The 16,840-nt window shown below is 41.4% G+C and overlaps 1 protein-coding gene across 1 annotated transcript in view; it reads left to right on the forward strand.

Annotated features, from left to right (window-relative positions):
• The first annotated feature begins 73 nt into the window (after positions 1 to 73).
• Positions 74 to 16,840, forward strand: part of dnah10 (dynein axonemal heavy chain 10) — a 28,574-nt gene continuing 11,807 nt past the window's right edge. Inside the window, exons 1-45 of the mRNA XM_078250723.1 lie at positions 74 to 427; positions 632 to 741; positions 941 to 1,049; positions 1,151 to 1,266; positions 1,478 to 1,694; positions 2,064 to 2,221; positions 2,460 to 2,690; positions 2,890 to 3,080; positions 3,221 to 3,419; positions 3,534 to 3,728; positions 3,908 to 4,078; positions 5,059 to 5,235; positions 5,347 to 5,505; positions 5,626 to 5,792; positions 5,883 to 6,034; positions 6,151 to 6,315; positions 6,400 to 6,607; positions 6,738 to 6,894; positions 7,002 to 7,481; positions 7,579 to 7,737; positions 7,834 to 7,950; positions 8,073 to 8,175; positions 8,267 to 8,445; positions 8,539 to 8,750; positions 8,873 to 9,029; positions 9,149 to 9,382; positions 9,463 to 9,585; positions 9,674 to 9,907; positions 10,047 to 10,270; positions 10,364 to 10,633; positions 10,746 to 10,929; positions 11,043 to 11,177; positions 11,284 to 11,436; positions 11,638 to 11,826; positions 12,123 to 12,269; positions 13,193 to 13,384; positions 13,538 to 13,656; positions 13,740 to 13,898; positions 13,991 to 14,126; positions 14,229 to 14,351; positions 15,305 to 15,436; positions 15,560 to 15,776; positions 16,099 to 16,218; positions 16,360 to 16,505; positions 16,600 to 16,752. Coding sequence (XP_078106849.1) covers positions 199 to 427; positions 632 to 741; positions 941 to 1,049; positions 1,151 to 1,266; positions 1,478 to 1,694; positions 2,064 to 2,221; positions 2,460 to 2,690; positions 2,890 to 3,080; positions 3,221 to 3,419; positions 3,534 to 3,728; positions 3,908 to 4,078; positions 5,059 to 5,235; positions 5,347 to 5,505; positions 5,626 to 5,792; positions 5,883 to 6,034; positions 6,151 to 6,315; positions 6,400 to 6,607; positions 6,738 to 6,894; positions 7,002 to 7,481; positions 7,579 to 7,737; positions 7,834 to 7,950; positions 8,073 to 8,175; positions 8,267 to 8,445; positions 8,539 to 8,750; positions 8,873 to 9,029; positions 9,149 to 9,382; positions 9,463 to 9,585; positions 9,674 to 9,907; positions 10,047 to 10,270; positions 10,364 to 10,633; positions 10,746 to 10,929; positions 11,043 to 11,177; positions 11,284 to 11,436; positions 11,638 to 11,826; positions 12,123 to 12,269; positions 13,193 to 13,384; positions 13,538 to 13,656; positions 13,740 to 13,898; positions 13,991 to 14,126; positions 14,229 to 14,351; positions 15,305 to 15,436; positions 15,560 to 15,776; positions 16,099 to 16,218; positions 16,360 to 16,505; positions 16,600 to 16,752 — 7,908 coding nt within the window. The 5' untranslated portion in view covers positions 74 to 198. The remainder of the gene's footprint in view (positions 428 to 631; positions 742 to 940; positions 1,050 to 1,150; positions 1,267 to 1,477; positions 1,695 to 2,063; positions 2,222 to 2,459; positions 2,691 to 2,889; positions 3,081 to 3,220; positions 3,420 to 3,533; positions 3,729 to 3,907; positions 4,079 to 5,058; positions 5,236 to 5,346; positions 5,506 to 5,625; positions 5,793 to 5,882; positions 6,035 to 6,150; positions 6,316 to 6,399; positions 6,608 to 6,737; positions 6,895 to 7,001; positions 7,482 to 7,578; positions 7,738 to 7,833; positions 7,951 to 8,072; positions 8,176 to 8,266; positions 8,446 to 8,538; positions 8,751 to 8,872; positions 9,030 to 9,148; positions 9,383 to 9,462; positions 9,586 to 9,673; positions 9,908 to 10,046; positions 10,271 to 10,363; positions 10,634 to 10,745; positions 10,930 to 11,042; positions 11,178 to 11,283; positions 11,437 to 11,637; positions 11,827 to 12,122; positions 12,270 to 13,192; positions 13,385 to 13,537; positions 13,657 to 13,739; positions 13,899 to 13,990; positions 14,127 to 14,228; positions 14,352 to 15,304; positions 15,437 to 15,559; positions 15,777 to 16,098; positions 16,219 to 16,359; positions 16,506 to 16,599; positions 16,753 to 16,840) is intronic.

Raw genomic sequence — 16,840 nt, forward strand, 5'->3', positions numbered from 1 at the left:
TGCCTTCCAGGCCCGAGACGTTTGATGGTTGCCAGGGTAACGTCAAACAGTTAAACCAGAGTCATAGAGAAAGACAGAGCTAAACTATAAGCAGCATAGTTGTTAAAGCTAACGTCGCTGGAAACCGCAAGCTAACATTAATGTAGATAACCAGAAAGCAAGGTTTTTATTTCTTCAAATGTCCACTAATTGAAAAATATGGTCCACGACGATTTACGAGTGGAGTGGATCCGACAGTGCGTATCTGCCGGTTTCAATTTACCGGACGGTCCCAACTGTTTCGACGAACTACTCAGTCGGGGAGATGGAGAAGAGGAAGAGAAAATTATCCATTTTTTGAACGTTGTCTCTGAGGAAGACTCACCATCATGTCTTCTGTTTTTCAAAACTATTAGAGAGGAGGAAATAGAGGTTGAAATTCCAGTCGGTAAGTTGGCAAAGGTGTGCCTCTCATGTAACGTTAGCTAGCTAAAAGCATAACGTAGCTACATTTCGGGTCAGAGGTAGGTTAACGTTAACTTAGCCGTCATTGTCTCTAAAAGACAATTAACGCTAATTTGAATTGTGCTAGCATTACGAAAATAAGACTGTATCTAACTAACGTTAACAGCTACAACGTTTATAACCACAGAAAGGAGTAAAGATAGAGACTCCTCAGATCCTGACAAGAAGTCCTGGACTCAAAGTGGAGCAGAGATAACATCAGACTCAGAGGAGACATATGAACAAAGTCCCAGCCATGTGAGATCAAACTTTAAATCCATCCCTCTTGTGTTAATTGCTTTTCAATTGCAGCTGTGTTTGAAATCATGTATTTGTGTATTGTTTTGTTGATGGAGAGGAAAACAATGTGTGACTAATGCCAGGATCAAACTACACCAATTCAGCCCGATCTTGACCCGACGGACACGTCGCATTTCTGGTTTTTTTGTCTTTTCAGACGATTGAGGTCCAAGTGGTCTATCACACTGAGCTTCATATGTCGGTAAACGAATACCCAGAGAGATTTTTGAAATCCAGTCTGTTCTACTTTCTCAGGAACACTAAGGGTGAGAAGACAGATCAGTATCATTACAATAAAGCATGTTCAAGCCTCTATATTACACATAAAAAGGATTAACCAAGATATTGTTATTTGTGTTTTAAATAGAGACCATTGTTGAACCACTGGACATGAATGAGGCCAGTATGCTGATGCCCAGGCTCTTTGACATTGGCATGCATAATGGACAACCCCTTCTTGTGCTGCAGAACAAACTTGCCCATGTAAGTAAAATGAAAAACAACAAACAACCAGCAGCAACCAGTACCAGTCAGACAAACGCTTAATGTAATAACAGAATAACTGTCACCATCAACCATGTATAAAAAAACTTCAGATTTTCTGAATAAAGAATTTTGTTAATGACTTTCAGATACCAAGGATGAATCAATGAAATATCAATGCAACGCACATTTTGACTGTGTCTCTTGTCAGGTGTATATACCCTTGATTACTGCCCACCAGATGAAGATAACTGGTACAGGTTATGAAAGCGGGGAAGTTTCTCCTCAGGAGGAGACCAGTGGAGAGAGTGAAGAGGAGAGTCCAGTGAAGTCAAGTGGGCAATTCACGGTTCGTGATGAGTTGCTCAACAGGATGTACAAGTATTTGGGCATGGTCAATACAACTCTCCAACACCTTCAGATTCAAGGTTTGATTTATTAGATGTACCAAGGGTGTATTCTTTTTTTATTTCAGTAATTTGTCAATATTTGAAAACAAATATTTTATTGAACTCTGCAGAATAATCAACTTGGAATTCCCCATTTTCCCCCTAACTTTTAAGCATATTTAGTGCTGTCCCTGCCATGAGGACTTTGTTTACTGTAAACTGTTATGAAGAATGTCCTCTTGCAGCAGGAAATAGAGCAGCTTTCAATGCAGCAGAACATAAAATACACATGAACTTCAGTTCCGTTGGAAAATAGAGAAAACAGCCTTAAATATACTGCTCGTGGTTGTTTTTAACGTTCATTTCATAATAAACAGTACAATCTAAAGATCAGTCTCTTTGTCACAGACGAGATTACGCTGCACATCCCTGAGCTAGACCTGGAGCTGGAGATGGATGTACTGCTGTCTAATCCAGAGATGGTAGAGAAATTGGAGCAGTGCGTGATGAACTGGCAAACTCAGATTACGATTTTTATTGAGGAGCAGCAAAACAAAAAGCCACAGGTTTGTAACTCTCCCTGTATTCTGAGTTTCAACCCAGGCAGGCTTTGTGGTGTCAGCTGAAGGATCTGGGGTCAGAACCAGCATTCCCATGTATAGTTGCTGTTGAAATGTCGGAATTACAACCAAGAAATGAAGTCCCTGTCAGCTCAAAATGAAGTTATTAGGTAGAAGAAAGCATAAAACATACACCGTGACATCCATAGACCAATGTATAACGTTCAGGTTTTTTTTCCTCCAGGCACCTGGCCCTTTGGCCGAGATAGCTTTTTGGCAGGAGCGTGCATCCATCCTTAGTGCTCTGAGTGAGCAACTCAAACAACCTGTAGTAAAGAAGATCGTGGAGGTGATGACCAAAGCAGGTGCAGGCATTGTTCAGACCCTGGAAGGAGCAGTTGCTGAACTTTATAAATACCGTGTGGAGTCAGACGATAACTTACGCTTCCTCAGCACACTGGAAAGACACTTCATGGTGAGCTGCACTTTTTATAAATGCATCATTGCTGAATATTCTTTACATTTATAAACTCTTTTCTTTAACAATGAACAGAACTGACAAAAGCTGGTGGTTACAAAAGCACACACATTTGCGAAGAATTTTTTTTTTTAAATCAGAAGTGTTTTGCTATCCTCACCTTCACTTCTATCAACATTACCTTTTTCTGTTGTAGAATCTGGGTACCGGAGCAAATTTTAGTGTGATCCTGGAGACCATCTCTCCTCTGATGAGCAGCCTGCAAATTGTGTGGATAATCTCCTGCCACTATAACACAAATGAGCGTATGGTCCCTCTAATGGAGCGTATCGCCTGGCAGCTATGTGAACGTGTGACTCAAGTAATTGATGTCCAAACGCTATTCAAGTATGTGTGAACACTTTTTATATTTTACATTGGTGGTTCAGGGCTTAGAGAGAGTTGAAATGTAGCTATATTTGATAATGTCAATATTGGTCAGTTTTGTTGTTTCAGTGTAACTTATCAATGTGCTGTGCCTTGGACAGAGATAAATGGGAAGTGGCCAAATCCAAGGTACATGATGCTAAGCAGGTGCTGGAACTGTGGAAGTCATCCTACTTTGAAGTGCGCGCTGAAATCGAAGAATCCGGCAGGGATCCACGCTGGGAATTTGACCGTAAGAGACTGTTTGAGAGGACTGATTACATGGCTTCCGTCTGCCAGGACATGTACAATGTTTTTCAGGTCTGTGTACATACACTTTATAAATACTGACCTCTCACTCAATAACTCAACATGAGAATGTATTCAAAGTAACTTTGGTTTTAGAAAGAGTTCTTCCTGATTTTTGTTGTACAGATTTTGGAGGAGTTCTATAACATCTTTGGTCCAGAGCTAAAAGGTGTGACCGGTGACCCAAAACGCATTGATGAAGTGCTGTGCAGAGTGGATAGTCTGGTTTTGCCTATTGAAGATGTCAGTTTTAATCCTTTCAACATCTGTAAGATGAGCAGCTGGAAAATGATCATGCAAGACTTTGACACTACGGTTCAGGTACGTTTAGAACATCTGGAATGCAGAAGTTGTGAAAATATTTCTGGAGTTCTGGAGCAACAATTTAATTAAGCATTGTTGTATAAACGTGCTTGTCAGTTTGCACTAATACAATTGCATAGTTACTTTGTGCCGTACCTCCATTATCAAGCTGATTCACATCTCATGTGTCTGCTCAGGCTATTGAGGGAGAGGCCATCAACTTCATTGATCAGTCTTTTAAGACACTGCGCTCTTCAGCTGCTGCCTTTGACATGCTCCTGAAATTCAAACACATCCGCTCCAGAGAGGCCATCAACAACCATTTGATGAGAAAGTTTAATGACATCCTGGCTCAGTATTGCAAAGAGGTACTGTACTGTGAAATTGAGAAAAAGTTGTGGTGGAATTCCCAGAAACACCATGTAGTGGTAAGATGAGACAAGGGGAAAACTTAGGTAACATCAGGTCTCTCCTAGATCACAGGTCAGGGGACGAGAAGATCTGGCCATACTTCATCTTTTAAACCTGTCCTGTGTTCTAGTATGAATATGTGTGTCTTTAGATATTGAGGGAGTCTAGGCGGCTGCATGATAAGGGAATGTTGTGTTCTGGAATGTCTTCTTTTGAAGGTCGGTGGAAACGGGGTAAAGGGGCCTCACACACATTTTAGCCTACTTCCCAGTGAGAGATACTGTAGTCTGAACTAGGTTTAGGTGAGCATCTTTGTTATGGTGCCATCAATATCTTTGCATAACCCAAACTTGACAGCTTGAGTGAGAGGTATATGCTTTAGGAAATACACAGACACTCAGAGTTGGGATGGCACTACATGTGGTTAACTGTATTGCTAATCCTAATTCTCCTCGGTCGAGAGTTCATTAAATGCTTCTGTGTAAATCATCAAAGTCTCCCGAACCTTATTCACATATGTGAATGAGTTGTGCTGCTCCTGAATTTATCCATAACAGCCGTTAAGTTTAAATTAAATTATGTTATAACAATAGCAGATACAAAAAAAAAGCTTCAGTTGATGAACAGCGAGCTCATGCATGTGTTTTGCAATATGACTTACATTGTAAGCAAGGGTACAAACTTAATTGACTTACCACTGCATTGCAACTAACTACATTTAGCAATATTAGCTATGACATTTATTCTGTATACCTTTGAAACATCAAGGTTCAGCTTCCAAATAAAACCAGCCTCATCATTCAACACTGTTTAAAAAAAGAAAGAAATATAACATATCCCATTATTTTATGTTGTGCTTCTGTGCCAGTTTATCATTAGAATTCTGAATAGAGTCACAATCACTTTTGTAGAATGCTTAGGTCTTTTTTTTTTGTAGGTGGACAGCATAAATGAAATATTTGAGGAAGAGAAGGACAAACCACCACTAAATAAAAATGAGCCTCCTGTGGCAGGAGCCATCAGATGGGTTCAATCTCTTATCCACCGCATAAAATACACCATCCTTCCCTTCCTGAAAGTGCCAGAGATGCTGGAGAGTGAACAGAGCAAAGCGGTGAGTTATTTTACTGTTGCACAGCTGTATAGGTCAGTGTAAATATTAAACTGTTCACACACCAAAATGTTATTAAAAGCCTAGATGTGACTTTTGCTGCATTCTGCTCAGGCCAAGGACAGGTACATAGAAATGGCATTGCAGCTCACAGACTATGAGAAGAAGAAGTATGACTACTGGCTGGCTGAAACGGAACACAACTTGCCATTGCTAATGAAAAAACCCCTGTTTGTTATGATTACCGATGAAAACCAAATCCAGGCAGAGCTGGTATGTATCTCTTGCTATTTACTTACTTAGACTGTTACTCAATATTGGGCAAAATACAGCCTCAGTAACTATTTCTCAAATGCCCTGCATTTGTTTCTGCATGATTTTTCTCATTTTAAGGATGTCCCACCAGCCAAAAGCAGCCTACAGAGGGGTTTGCGATACATTGTGAACTTTGTTCCAGAGATCAAAGAAATCATTTCTGAAACAAACAACCTTGTGTCACTGGGCTATTCTGTGCCTTATCTGGCTCAAAATGTTGCTCTACAGGAGCACAAATTCATCAGGTAATGATAATCACCAGTAAGTGAATACCAAATCATAATACCACTGCTTGATGTAATCTCTGGCCTGCCCTGTTTCAACCTTGGTTTTAGGTATGTGACTGGTTTGAACAACCTTGTCAACTGCTACCACTCTGTAATGGACAGCCTGAGTGAGGCAACGTTCATTATGCTGGCTCAACAGATCAAAGCGGTCAAAACAGAGATGCATTTTGGATGTAAAAGACTCAACTGGAATTCTTTGGGTACGGTGCATACAGTAGCTGAAATGTCAATTTAGTCTGATTAACGCACACACGTGGTCTGATGAAATTAGTACTGTCTGTAAAATTGAAATCAGATAATATGTGTTTGGTTTTAGGCATTGCCGACTTCATCAACCGAGGCATTAAGGCTGTCTCTAAGTTAGAGTTAGTTGTCAATCAGATTCAGAAGAATGAGAGGGACATTGAGTCCAAGTTACAGTCCATGGTGATGGCCAACTTACTGAAATTTCCGGTCCCAGATAAATCAAACGATTTACCAGGTGGGATACTATTTATTGGATGTAATGATTATATTATAAGAATTTAAACTTATTTTCATTGACTTAATTGCATGTTTTTTCAAGGTGTCAAAGAGTTCTGTGAACGTATTGAGCGAGAGCGCACCAAGACTGTGAATTTGCTGAGTAGGAAGTATGCAGACATTGGACCCCTCATCACTAAGACAGAACATTTGATCATGGGAACCAGCAGTGGCAAAGCCAAATGTATGGCAGATTATTACATGTACTGGGAACGCAAGGTGCTAGACTCCCTTATAAAGATGGTGCTAAGGTAATTACATGATGTTACTCTTTTTGAAGTTATCTTCTTTGTGAGCAGTAATAATCCCTGTTCATTTGAAATACAGTACAATCTCTGTCTCAACCACTATAACATCCCTCTTGTTGACTTTCACATTAAGGAACACCCAGGCCTTCAACATGGCACTGAGGGGAAGTACCCCGCTTTTCCAAATTGATGCCATCCTGTCTGCCCCTAAGATTGTGTTGCAGCCCCAAAGCAACGAGATCTACTGGCTGATCATGCAGTGTATCAGAGACTGTGTAGAAAGCACCAAGGTAGGATCATCATGATTCTCCTATGTACTACTGCATTTGAAAATAATATTATTTTTAATTCAACACTGACAATGTGACTTGATTCTGCCCATGTTGTTGTGTTTCAGCAATTTGTGCGTTGGATGCATGGGACCTGCATTGAGTGTCCTCCACAGCGTGTGGTTGGTGAAGATGAGGTGGTGACATTTAGCTTCTACAGTGATGTATGGCAGCATCCGCAGATAAATGAGAGCGCCATGATGGTGTCCCAGAACATCCAGCGGCTGCTCTTCGCTCTGGATCAGTATCTTGTCCACTGGAAACGCTATCGGCCCCTTTGGGAAAAGAACAAAACCATTGTCAATGAAAAGTTTGCTTCAAGAAAACCATCCTGTGTCATGTATGATGACAAGCTGCAGTTCCTTTCTCGTATCAATCAGGAGGTGAAGCTAGAGCCTCTGTTTAAGAATGAGCACGTCATCCATCTCAACCTGGAGCCTCTGGCTCACACAGTGCGGGAGACGGCTGAGTCCTGGATCAGTTCATTAGGTAGCCTTCTCAACAAGCCTGCCAAAGAAGATCTCTTCAACTTGAGAGATGAACTCATGGTATTGAATAATGCTACACTGTGTTCCGTATGCTTTTATAGTAAATATTCTTTGATTTTTATGTGTGATTTATACTTATGGTTATTTTATACAACAGCAACTCTCCGAGAAGCTGAAACAGAACCCTGAAACTTTTGAAGACCTGAAGTCTGTCCTTGGCACCATCTCAGACATCAGGGACATGTCTCTAGATGTGGAGATGAGATTTACTGATATCCAGGAAAAATACAGAACACTGGCCATGTACAAAGTGGAGGTACTGTGTGTTTAATGTTAAATGATTGCCCATTGAAAGCTCATGTTGATATTGTTTCCCTTGTTGAACGCCTTAGCTTCTGTTTTCCATGTGTAGGTCGGAGAGGATGAACTGGAGCTGGTGGCCAATATTGTCCAGATGTGGAATGACCTGTTTGCAGAATCCAGACAAATGGATCGAAGTCTGACAGATGTTAAGAAATCATTTACTCAGGTAAGACATCAAACCTACACAGTCAGCTTAAACAGAAAAATGAAAAGTACAGTTTCTTTTCTTTTTTTTAAGAAATGTACATTTACAGTTCTCTTCCTATTCGCCCTCCCGTACACTCAAAGACTACAAAGGTGAAGACTGAAGAGTTTAAGCAGGAGTTGTCTATCTTTGCTGAAAGCTTCAATATGCATGGTCCGGGAGCTGTGGGAGATGATTTGGAGAAAGGTACTTGTGCACTTGGACCAGAGCAATGATATATGGTGTTAAAATTTGAAATGTAGTGGAGGAACCAGTCATTCCCTTTTGTTCTTTGCAGGACTGACCATAATGGGAACATATGAGGCAGAGCTTGCCAAGATAGTGTCAGGACGGCAGGAACTAGCTAATGCTGAGAAGCTGTTGGACCTGCCAGTCACTGTGTACCCAGAGGTTATCAGCATGCAGAAGGACATGACGGGCTTGAGACAGATATATGGTGTCTATAAAGCTCAGAAGGTCAGATGTGGTAGCATATTGGGACACATTACACATAATTCTTGTCAACAGGGTTTTTCAAGTATTTCATGTGTTTGTCCTTACATCTTTTAGGACGCAAAGACGGAGTGGTCTCAGACTTTGTGGGTGGATTTAAACATCCAGCTGCTACAGGAGGGTATTGAGGCTTTCATCAAAAGCTTGAGGCAGCTGCCCAAAGATGTGCGGGCCTTACCTGTGGCCTTCTTCCTAGAAGGACGCATGAAGGAGTTCAAAGAGTCTCTTCCTCTTTTGCTGGACCTGAAGAATGAGGCCCTCAGAGACAGGTCAGTCTGCAGAATGACACCAGAATCTAACTGGAATAAATCTGACACACAAAACAAAATTAATGTAAATAAGTAGTATTACAACATGCAATCAACATGTGTTTTTATATTTCGGGACTCAGACACTGGAAAGAACTGATGGAAAGGACCGGCACCAGCTTTAAGATGAACCCTGAGAGCTTCACTCTGGAGAACATGTTTGCTATGGAGTTGAACAAATATGCAAATGTCATAGGTGACATTGTCACATCTGCTGTAAAAGAGCTCAGTATTGAGAAGGCAAGCTTACGTCTTTGTGAATTATCTCAAACTGGAGTTAGGGATCAGTTTATCGGTGAAATCAAAAATACTTTTAAAGCACAATATTCATGTTTGGGCATTTGTGTGTGTGCTTCTAGGGAGTGAAGGAGGTGGTTGAGACCTGGGAAAACATGAAGTTCAGTGTGCTGCCATATTTTAAAGGCACACAGGAACGTGGTTTCATTCTGGGTGCAGTGGACGAGATCCTGCTGAATGTGGACAACGATGCCATGAACTTACAGAGCATGGCGGGCAGCCGTTTTGTCGGACCTTTCCTTGGCACCATACAACAATGGGAAAAAGACCTGTCCCTTATCAGTGAGACCATAGAGGTCAGTGAGAGCGGCCAAATCTCCCATCACACTTGAGCCGATCCACAAAAATCCCTACTGAAAAAATATTTCTTGCACAGGTGTCATTGCTGGTACAACGAAAATGGATGTACCTGGAGAGCATATTCATTGGTGGAGACATTCGCTCGCAGTTACCGGAGGAAGCCAAGAAATTTGATAACATTGACAAAAAGTTTAAAGAAGTGAGTGTTGCCGTAATATTAGCCAATGAAAGCAAAGTACTCTATTACTGCACATCTCAAAATAATATCTTCTTAATTTTTTGTGTAGATAATGAATGACATAGTGAAGGGTCCAAACATTAAGCGGTGTTGCCTGATTCCCAACCGGCTAACAGACCTGCAGGCCCTGAGTGATGGTCTAGAGAGGTGCCAGAAGAGTCTTAATGACTACCTGGACTCCAAGCGGAACGCATTTCCTCGCTTCTTCTTTATCTCAGATGATGAACTGCTCAGCATCCTGGGGAGCAATGACCCCGCCTGTGTCCAGGAGCACATAATAAAGGTATCACGCCACTACAAACAAAGTAGGAGAGATAGGAAAGGCATAACCCATTATTCTTCAAAGTAGGGATGAGGAGGATCACTGTCTGCCATATGTGTGAAACACTTCCCTGATATTTTTCTTTTCTTTGTTCTACAAGATGTATGACAACATAGCATCTCTGAGGTTTGATGTGGAAAGTAATGGAGAGACAGTAGCTGGAGCCATGGTGTCTGCTGAGGGTGAAGTGATGGAGCTGAAGAAGTCCATCCCAGTGGAGGGCAGGGTGGAGGAGTGGATGACGGGAATACTACTGGAGATGAGGAGGACTAATAGACTTATCACCAAGGAAGCAATCTTCCACTACTGTGAAGACAGGGGCAGGTGTGTGTAGATACTACGTGTGTGTGAGCAATTTTGCAAGTGTTTGAGCGTGCAAATGGGCCACACTAAATGTGTCATTCCCTTGTCTCTCAGGGTGGATTGGATGTTGCTGTACCAGGGCATGGTGGTGCTCGCTGCAAATCAAGTGTGGTGGACCTGGGAGGTAGAGGATGTCTTTAAAAATGTGGAGAAAGGAGAGAAATACGCACTGAAGAACTATGCTAAGAAAATGCACCAGCAGATCGATGAGCTGGTTACACGCATTACACAACCTATGAAGAAAAATGACAGACGAAAGATAAACACTGTGCTTATCATCGATGTCCATGCAAGAGACATCGTAGACAGTTTTGTACTAAACAGGTAAACTTAACCTTTGCCAGTTTAAACGTTTTTTTCCCCCTTGCATATGACATTATAACTCTTGTGTTTAAAGGTAAACATTAATAAAATAAAAATGTTATTCTCTTTCCAGTATAATGGACGCACGAGAGTTTGAGTGGGAAAGCCAACTCAAATTCTACTGGGTCCGGGAACATGACGACCTATTTGTGCGTCAGTGCAGTGCTTCGTTCTCTTACGGCTATGAATACATGGGGTTGAACGGTCGATTGGTTATAACCCCACTGACAGACCGTATCTACCTCACCCTCACGCAGGTCTGAAAAAGCCTTGCAAACTTGTTTTACCGTACACCCAAGCAGACACATGTAAATTGTTCTGTCAGCTTGTTTTGGCAACTTCTGTATGTGGGTGTGTATTTGTGATACAGGCCCTCTCCATGTACCTGGGTGGAGCTCCTGCTGGACCAGCTGGTACAGGAAAGACAGAGTCCACCAAAGATCTGGCCAAGGCTTTAGGCCTGCTCTGTGTGGTAACAAACTGTGGTGAGGGCATGGACTACATGGTAAGAAGCCTATGTACACTTGAAGAGCCAACAGCTTCTGAAAAATATCTTAGAAACATAACCACACAAGCTTTATTACTCAAATCCCTTTCCTCCTTGTATGCAGGCTGTGGGTAAGATCTTCTCTGGCCTTGCCCAGTGTGGAGCGTGGGGCTGCTTTGATGAGTTTAATCGCATTGATGCCTCAGTGTTGTCAGTTATCTCTTCCCAAATCCAGACTATCCGCAATGCTCTCATTCTGCACCTTAAAAGGTTTCATGTAAGTCTGTTGTTATGCAGAACCAGTTATGAATACATCGAAAATAATCCAAGTTTTCATATAAATTCATGGATATTTAACAAAGAAGGTTATTTCACTCGTGATCATTTAAGATGATAGCTTGCTTCTGTAGCCTATACACAGAAGAGGTGTTGACCTGTATTCCCCCCTAAATCACCTCCTTCTCACTATGCACATCAGTTTGAAGGGCACGAGATCAGCCTGGACGACCGCATGGGGATTTTCATCACCATGAACCCAGGTTATGCAGGACGCACAGAACTGCCAGAATCAGTCAAAGCCCTCTTCAGGCCTGTGGTGGTCATTGTGCCTGACCTGCAGCAGATTTGTGAGATCATGCTCTTCTCTGAGGGCTTCCTGCTGGCCAAGGTGAGGGACGCACACACAAAGCACAAATTACATTGTTACTGTTTAGCTGATGCTCTCGTCTTGGGTAATCTATAATAACCCATGCATATGCAATATTACTATAATGTACAAGATTTATATTAGTGCTCTCAGGTAATTCAGAAATGCAAGATAATCTATAATTAATTACTAAAAATGTTCTGATATTTTTAAGCACAGAAAGGCAAATTGTCATATAAACATGTAAAAACTGCAAACTGCTTACTGCTACACATGCCATATTGAGGATTTCATGTCTACACTTTTGTTCAATTCAGGTGCTGGCAAAGAAGATGACAGTACTGTATAAACTGGCACGTGAGCAGCTGTCCAAGCAGTCTCATTATGACTTTGGCCTGCGAGCTCTGAAGTCTGTCCTAGTGATGGCCGGAGAGCTGAAGAGAGGCTCACCAGAACTCAGTGAGGTAGAGACCAAAGAACATTTTTTTTTCACGTTTTATTTTCCTAAAGTGAATAGAAAATGTCTCCTTTTTGCTTACATTCAATATGAAACTAAGAAGTTATGTATTTATGATCCCTCAGGTATAGACTAATGCTTGATTGCTGTTGGGAAAATGTTGGGGATTTGCAAGATTTAGATGAGGTCTTTTCGGTGTCTACCTAACGAAAGATGTTGCAGATGCCACAGAGAAGGAAAGCAATACTTCTTGTCAGTTTTTTTGAAGTAGGGTCTGGAGTCTGGCCTAAAAACTGAATCTAGTAAAATACCATCACTCAGCTCCATGTTGAAAAATACAACACTTTAAACACTGTAAATCTACTTTCAAAAATGTTTTTACATCTCTAGGTCACATAGATCTAGAATTGTGATTGGGTGGGTGATTTCTGCTGAAAGTTTTAATATGATAATATGATAATTTGATATGACAGATTTCCAATCTTGAAAATATTGTATACTTCATCCTTGTGAACATATTCATTTTGTTCTTTAAAGTGCTCATATTATGCTTTTTGGCTTTTCCCCTCTCCTTTATTGTGTTATTTATGTTTTTTGTGCATGTTAATGAAAACACTGTTGACAAACTGCTCTATTGTAGTCCAGCCTTTACTTCCGTGACGAACGTGCGTCACTTTGTTGCTAGCATGGCACGCCCTCATACTCTGCTTCTGACTGGCTAGTAGTCCTTACCTAGCTACTGCGCATGTGCGACTCCCAACAAAGATGGTACAGAAGTGAGATGCCTCACTCTGTAGCTAAAACAAAGAGCTCAACACACAGGGTGAAAAGAGGAGCTGCAGCAATGTGCAGTACAACAAAAATATGGTGTTTTTTGAAAATTAAACCATGTAAACCTATTCTGGTTATTTCTGTCTTTCCTCTCTACAGGATGTGGTGTTGATGCGTGCTCTCAGGGACATGAACCTGCCAAAGTTTGTGTTTGAGGACGTGCCCCTGTTCCTCGGACTGATCTCAGATCTTTTCCCTGGGCTGGACTGCCCTCGTGTTCGCTATCCCAACTTCAATGATGCTGTGGAAGAGAGCCTGCAGGAGAACAAATATGTCATGCTGCCTAACCAGGTGTCTCATCTCTGTCTTAGTTTTGATTCTTTGAGATACAGTTTGTCCTACACAACTGAAAGATTGTTGAGTTACAGTGACAAAGATTGAGTTACAGCAGGTGAGTGTTTAGATGTTGATATACCATTTTCTTTATGCTGTCTGTGGCTTCAGGTGGATAAAGTGGTGCAGATGTATGAGACGATGATGACCAGACACACTACTATGGTTGTTGGCCCAACAGGTGGAGGGAAATCAGTTGTGATCAGCACATTATGTCAAGCTCAGACTAAGTCAGTTTATATAATCTAAGTTTACACCACCTCCCTGATCTTTTGAGTGAACAATAGTGACATTTATTTTATCTCATCATCAGATTGGGATTTCAAACCAAAATGTATCCCCTGAACCCTAAAGCCATGAGTGTCATTGAACTTTACGGTATTCTGGACCCTGACACTCGAGACTGGACTGATGGGATCTTATCCAACATCTTTCGTGACATCAACAAGCCTACTGACAAAAAAGAGCGGAGGTAAAAAAGAAAACTTAAAGGAGACATTTAAGTAGTTCAATATGCCAGTGTCATTCATTTATACAACATAAACACATGAATTTGACTCTCAGGTACATCCTGTTTGATGGGGATGTAGATGCTCTGTGGGTCGAGAATATGAACTCAGTGATGGATGACAACAAGCTCCTCACTCTAGCCAATGGAGAGCGGATCCGTTTGCAGAATCACTGTGCCATGCTATTTGAGGTTTGTCTGAATTTCAAGATGGCTGTCAGCAGAATACCTTTCCCTACATTTTTCTGCAAAGCAACTTTTAGAGCAATAATGTAAGAAACGTCACCATCACAGGTTGGAGATCTGCAGTATGCTTCCCCTGCTACTGTTTCCCGCTGTGGGATGGTTTTTGTTGACCCCAAAAACCTGCGATACACCCCATACTGGCAGAGATGGTTGAGCGACAGACCTGACGGGGTATGAGAAAAAACATATACACTTTGAATAACTGCACTTAATTATACACTCACCTAAAGTATTATTAGGAACACCATACTAATACCGTGTTTGACCCTATCCTATCAATATGGGCCAACATTTCTAAAGAATGCTTCTAGCACCTTGATGAATCAATGCCACAAAGAATTAAGGCAGTTCTGAAGGCGAAAGGGATCCCCCACACCATTATTACACCACCACCACCACCAGCCTGCACAGTGGTAACAAGGCATGATGGATCCATGTTCTCATTCTGTTTACGCCAAATTCTGACTCTACCATCTGAATGTCTCAACAGAAATCGAGACTCATCAGACCAGGCAACATTTTTCCAGTCTTCAACTGTCCAATTTTGGTGACCTCGTGCAAATTTTAGCCTCATTTTCCTATTTTTAGTGGAGATGAGTGGTACCCGGTGGGGTCTTCTGCTGATGTAGCCCATCCGCCTCAAGGTTGTGCGTGTTGTGGCTTCACAAATGCTTAGCTGCATACCTCGGTTGTAACGAGTGGTTATTTGAGTCAAAGTTGATCTTCTATCAGCTTGAATCAGTCGGCCCATTCTCCTCTGACCTCCAGCATCAACAAGGCATTTTTCCTTTTTCATACCATTCTTTGTAAACCCTAGAAATGGTTGTGCGTGAAAATCCCAGTAACTGAGCAGATTGTGAAATACTCAGACCAACCCGTCTGGCAGCAACAACCATGCCACACTCAAAGTTGCTTAGATCACCTTTCTTTCCCATTCTGACATTCAGTTTGGAGTTCAGGAGATTGTCTTGACCAGGACCACACCCCGAAAAGCATTGAAGCAGCTGCCATGTGATTGGTTGATTAGATAATTGCATTAATGAGAAATTTAACAGGTGTTCCTAATAAACCTTTAGGTGAGTGTAGTTTGATAATATCTCAACACTGTTTTTGTTTTTTTCTAGGAACAAAAAGTGCTCAACGAACTGTTTGAGAAATATGTGCACAGGTCTATTGACATGATTGTGGATGGTATTGTTGACGGCAAACAGGGCCAGAAACTGAAGACTGTTGTCCCTCAGACAGATCTGAACATGGTAGGTTAATCTCATCCATCTTAAATGTACTCCAGAATTGTTGTATTTGTGCATTAAGATTAGTATAGTCCCATACTCAGACTACTTGGATGAATTGTGCATGTGTTGGCTGTGTGTGTTCAGGTGACTCAGTTGTGCTTGACACTGGATGCGCTGCTTGAGAGTGAAAGCAGCAGAGCTGAAGTTCTGGAGTGTTACTTCCTGGAGGCTCTGTACTGCTCACTGGGGGCCACATTGCTGGAGAGCGGCAGGATCAAATTTGATGAGTTCATCAAAAAGCTTTCCTGCTTAACCACAGTGCATGATGAGAAAGCCTTGGCCGGACCTGGTGAGATCCCAGGTAAAAAGCAAGGACTTAGATGATTATGAAATTAGTATCAAGATTATGCAGTTTTAAATGTACAATTTTAGGTATAGTTTGTGGGTAACATTTAATGTTGTATACTAGGAAACAGGGTTGGGAGATATGCTTATGTACTGTATAATATGAAATTGTCTATCATTGCAGGCATTGTTGGAAATCAATTATTTTATGGTTTTAGGTTGTATGAATTAATATCATGACCCAGTTTTACTTTTGACAATTTTATTTTCCACATGAATACGTTGAAGTGCCTTTAATTAATCTTAATATTGATAACACAATGTCTGCATCCATACAGGATACCTCCCGACTCTGTATGATTTCCATTTTGATGGAACACAGGGGAAGTGGGTTTCCTGGAGTTCCCTGGTCACCAAATACATCCACAACCCTGAGATGAAGTTTGCTGATATTCTAGGTAAAGGTCAATTCTCTGAGCTGTGAGGCAATGACAAATCAAGTGTCCTGCATACATACATACATACATGCAGCTTATCATTTTTTTGTGCCCTCGCAAGCTCCTTCTGCCACTTTGATTCGTCCTTCATCTTTGCTTTAGTGCCAACTATCGACACCACAAGAGCTAGCTGGATCCTGGAACAGATGGTGAAGATAAAGAGGCCGGTGCTTCTGGTTGGAGAGTCTGGCACTTCCAAGACCGCCACCATTCATAACTTCCTGAAGAATCTCAATGCAGATGCAAGCGTGAGTTTACCTTCTAACTACGGATGTGCACATTTATTATTTCACTTGAGTTTAAATTCTTTAAATGTTTCTTTACACTCCTTTCTTTTTCTAGATTACTCTGATGATCAACTTCTCATCCAGAACAACTGCAATCGACCTGCAGAGGAACTTGGAGGCCAATGTGGAGAAAAGGACCAAAGAGATCTACGGGCCTCCTATGGGAAAGAGACTGCTCGTCTTTATGGATGACATGAATATGCCAAAGGTCCCTACTCCACGCTCTTAACCACCTATCTCCTTCACTGTGACAGTTATTGTATGTTTAACATTATTGTAATATACTGTATGCTCGT

This window comes from Sander vitreus, chromosome 5 (genome assembly GCF_031162955.1).
Source record: "Sander vitreus isolate 19-12246 chromosome 5, sanVit1, whole genome shotgun sequence".
Classification (NCBI taxonomy): Eukaryota; Metazoa; Chordata; class Actinopteri; order Perciformes; family Percidae; genus Sander; species Sander vitreus.